The sequence below is a fragment of the Colobus angolensis genome, unplaced genomic scaffold (genome assembly GCF_000951035.1).
Source record: "Colobus angolensis palliatus isolate OR3802 unplaced genomic scaffold, Cang.pa_1.0 Scaffold47, whole genome shotgun sequence".
NCBI lineage: Eukaryota > Metazoa > Chordata > Mammalia > Primates > Cercopithecidae > Colobus > Colobus angolensis.
The window spans coordinates 390126-394398 of NW_012118154.1; the positions used below are offsets into that span (position 1 = coordinate 390126).

General features: G+C 49.0%; 1 protein-coding gene across 2 annotated transcripts in view; it reads right to left on the minus strand.

The window, feature by feature from the left end:
- Positions 1-1418, minus strand: part of ALOX15 (arachidonate 15-lipoxygenase) — a 12533-nt gene extending 11115 nt beyond the window's left edge. Inside the window, exons 1-2 of one of the 2 annotated variants that reach the window (XM_011958345.1) lie at positions 1353-1418; positions 457-616 (exon numbers count right to left, since the gene is read on the minus strand). In XM_011958345.1, coding sequence (XP_011813735.1) covers positions 457-591 — 135 coding nt within the window. In that variant the 5' untranslated portion in view covers positions 592-616; positions 1353-1418. Of the gene's footprint in view, positions 1-456; positions 879-1352 lie in introns of those variants that run through there. The other variant, XM_011958346.1, reaches the window with a different exon arrangement.
- Positions 1419-4273: the final 2855 nt, after the last annotated feature.

Consider the following 4273-nt stretch of genomic DNA (forward strand, 5'->3'; position numbering starts at 1 on the left):
GGGAAATCGAGAGCGTTCTCCTGCCTTGACTCCCCATCCCTTCCCTCTCATCACCCACCCCACCCCAGGTGATAAAGCCCGAAAGGTCAGAGATCCAACAGCGCTAGCGGTTGAAACGGTTTTTTAAGATAGAGAAAGCGGGAGGACGGACGGGCGCTCCGGTGACCGCTGAGTTTCCAGACAAGGGAGCTCTGTGCAGTGAGGGGCGCACAGGAGCGTGCCCTCAATTCCAAGGAGATCGGGTAGCGGCAACATTTATTGAGCGCTTACTGGGTGCCACCAACTGCCCTAAAGCCCCCCACCCCTGCGGCCTCCGTGCGCTGTCTTTGCGCCCAGTGTGCGCGCCCTCGGCAAAGAGAATTGGCCAGAGGCCGACAGGGGCGCGTGGCCTCCCTGGTATTTGACTGACTCGGAGCCAGGCGCGCAGCCCACCCCGCCCGGCTCTGGGGAGTTCACCTTGCCCCGTGTGGGCCACAGTCGCTTCCCGAGCGCCGCCTCCCCGTGCTGGCCGACCAGCCACAGCTGCACCTGGTTCTTGGAACCCGCGTGGAACGAGGCCCCCGTGGACACGCGGATGCGGTAGAGAACCATCTTGCTCAAAGACGTTTCGCTCCTTCTGGTGGGGAAGAAGGGTGGACGAGCTAAATAACCCAGCCTGAGACCCCGCCCTCTCGGAGGTCGCTTGGGGTCGGAATGTGGGTGGCAGGTCTCCAATCAACTCCGCCTACCGCAGGGGCCCCCAGCTCCAAGGAGCAGAGCTTCAAAGGGCAGAATTCAGCCCCAGTCCAAAAGGCGGTGTCCTGGCGAGAGCAGGGAGTGGAAACCACTATCTTGACGGGAGGGAGAAGAAGAAAAGGATTTGAACCGAAAATATGCAGGAAGAGGGAATCAAGCCTGGTACAGCAGGCAGGCGAGGTGGGGGTAGGAGTTACGCACTTGTGTACCACGGACTTTGGGCCAAGCCTGGATGACTGGGAAGCCAACCTCCATCTAAATGCATGCGTGTACACGCGCGCACACACACGCACAGACTCACGCACACATGCATGCACACACACATGCATGCACGCACACACACACGTACAGACACGCACACAGGCACACACGTACACACACGCGCACACACGCATGGAAATACACGCACAGACACAAACACACGCACAGACACACGCACAGACACACACGCACACATGCATACACGCAAGGGCACACACACATGCACGCACACACAGACGCCTCACAAGTTGGATTGCAGGAGAGGGTGAAGTGGGCGAGGAGACCCAGTTTGCGGTGGCATTTGAGGAAGGTACATTCAGGCCAAGGAATTCTTTCGACCAACTTTGCACACTTGCCTTCTCTGTGTCAGCCACTGGGACTCGTTCCTTTTGAGCGTAAAAGCCTCTACCTCCCTGTTGCCTGCAGAATAAAAGTCCAAATAAATGTTTCTGGCATTCAGTGCCCTTGCTAACCTGACCAGCCCTCCTCACCACTGCACCCTGGCATCTTCTGTTCTGGAGCCATGTGTTTCCCAGAACCTCCCCCCTGCTGTTCTCTCAAAGAACTCACTTCTGGGTTAGTCTGTTCATGCTTCTATAACCCTAATTCGTCTCCAATTTCTCTTTGGTCTGGAGCCATCTATTCCCTGGAACTCCCCGCCCCCGCACTGCTGTTCTCTCAAAGAACTTGCTCCTGGATTAATCTATTCATCTATTCATGCTTCTAAACCCTAGTTAATCTCCAGTTTCTCAGGAAAGTCTTGCCCGGTACTTTCATCTCCCACCACCTCACCAGAGCAAATTAGCTTTCCTTCCTTTTTTTTTTTTCTTTTTTTTCTTTTTTTTTTTGAGATGGAGTCTTACTCTGTCACCCTGGAATGCAGGCTGGAGTGCAGTGGCGCCATCTTGCCTCACTGCAACCTCCATCTCCCGGGTTCAAGCAATTCCCTGCCTCAGCTTTCCAAGTAGCTGGGATTGCAGTCACCCGCCATCACACCCAGCTAATTTTTGTATTTTTAGTAGAGACGGCGTTTCTCCATGTTGACCAGGCTGGTCTTGAACTCCTGACCTCGTGATCCACCCGCCGCAGTCTCCCAAAGTGCTGGAATTACAGGCGTGAGGCTCCACGCCAGGTTCAGCTTTCCTTTCTAACACTTTACTCCTTGTGCACACTTCTATTGTTGCACACTTTATACTGCAGTATGAGCTTTTATTTGTATGTCTGTATCCCCCACTAATGTGAGCCCGTCCTAGGCAAGGACTACACACCCAGCAGGACTCCCACTTTTATTTCCCCTGGAGACAGCACAGTGTCAGGACAGCACAACAAGTGTTTTTCTGAAACACACTGAGCTGAAAAATTCATCATAAATGAATCCTTCCCTTGAGGGAGACAAAGTGAAACAAATAACTATCAGACAATGTAAACAAAAGAGGAATAGTAACATAAGCTCCATGGCATAGATTACAGTCAGTCTGGTAACACAAATGAAGTCCACGAAAATATGTTTGTGATGCATATTTTCTGGTTTGCTTGTTTTTTGGTTTTGGTTTTGGGTTGTTGTTGTTGTTTTTAATGAGATGGAGTCTTGCTGTGTTGCCCAGGCTAGAGTACAGTGGTATGATCTCGGCTCACTGCAAACTCTGCCTCCCAGGTTCAAGCGATTCTCCTGCCTCAGCCTCCGGAGTAGCTGGGATTACAGGCACCCACCGCCATGCCTAGCTACTTTCGGTATTTTCAGTCGAGATGGGGTTTCACCATGTTGGCCAGGCTGGTCTTGAACTCCTGACCTCAAGTGATCCACTTGCCTTGGCCTCCCAAAGTGTTGGGACTACAGCTGTGAGCCACCACGCCCCACCCTGCTTAATTGTTTAGTGGGAAGTACATTCACCTGATTCAAAATTCAAACGGTACAAAGTGGTATTCACTAGTTTCTCCCTCCTCTCGGCCCCAAGCCACTCAGTTGCTCCATTCCCAGCAATCACTGTTACCAGTCTCTTCTGTGCACTAATATTACAGAGCACATACACACCTATCCTTTCTGTCTTTTTCCTGCACATCATAGCACACCTTATTCTGCATCTCCTTTCTCCATAGTGCAACAGGAGGTCATTCCGTATCCGTGCACAAAGAGCTTCCTTGTTCTTTGCTGAGCCTGCTATTTGTTGTAACATAATAAATTCTACTAGTCTCTTACAGTGGACACAGGTTGTTAGTAATCTTTTGTAACTACGAAAAAGTGCTGAAAGAAATAATCCTTGTATATACAGCATTTCTCGTATGAAAGTATATCTGTAGAACAAAACCCTGGAGATAGAATTTCGGGACCAAAAGCATATCAAATTTTAGCAGAAACTGCTCAGTTGCCCTCCATAGAAAATTGTACTGATTTACACCCCCGCAGTGGGCTATGTCTGAGAATGCCCGTTCTTCCTCACTCTTGTCAATGGTGTGTTAATAACCACGATTACCCTAGCCAATCAGACAGGTGAAAAATGGTATCCTAGTTTTAATTTTAATTTGCATTTCCCTTATTATGAGTAAAGTTGGGCATCTTTTTATACTGTAGGAGCTATTTGTATTTCGTTTTGTGTGAACTGGCTGTTTCATTTTTCTATTGGATTTTGGGCTCTTTCTTTCTTTCTCTCTCTCTCTCTCTCTTTCTTTCTTTCTTGAGACAGGGTCTCACCATGTCACTGGAGTGCAGTGGTGCCATCACAGCTCACTGAAACCTCTAACTCTTGGGTCAAATGATCCTCCTACCTCAGTTTCCCAAGTAACTGGGACTACAAGTGTATGCCACCATACCCAGCTAATTTTTTTCATGTTTAGTAGAGATGGGGTCTTGCTATGTTGCACAGGCTGGTCTCAAACTCCTCAACTCAAGCAATCCTCCTACCTCAGCCTCCCAAAGCACTGAAATTACAGGCATGAGCCACCACATCCTGACTTGGTTTTTTTCTTATTGATTTGTAGGGATTATTTATATATTAGGAGTATTCACTCTGTTTCAGTTCTGTCACTACTAAGAGAGGCTCAGTAACAACAAGGTCCTTTTTATCAACATCAACTCCTTAGAGCCTGGATTTTGGTCTATAATATAATTATTCACTAAAAGAAACCTGGATCCTTGGAGGGTAGCTGATTTTGTGTTTTGGGCGGGTAAAACACATGACAAGCCTGTGGGACATACTGACGCTGCTAAAAAGTAAGGGTGCTGAGGTAGCAGAATCTTACTGCAAAAAGATACAGCTCTCTGAGAAAAACCACCACCTTT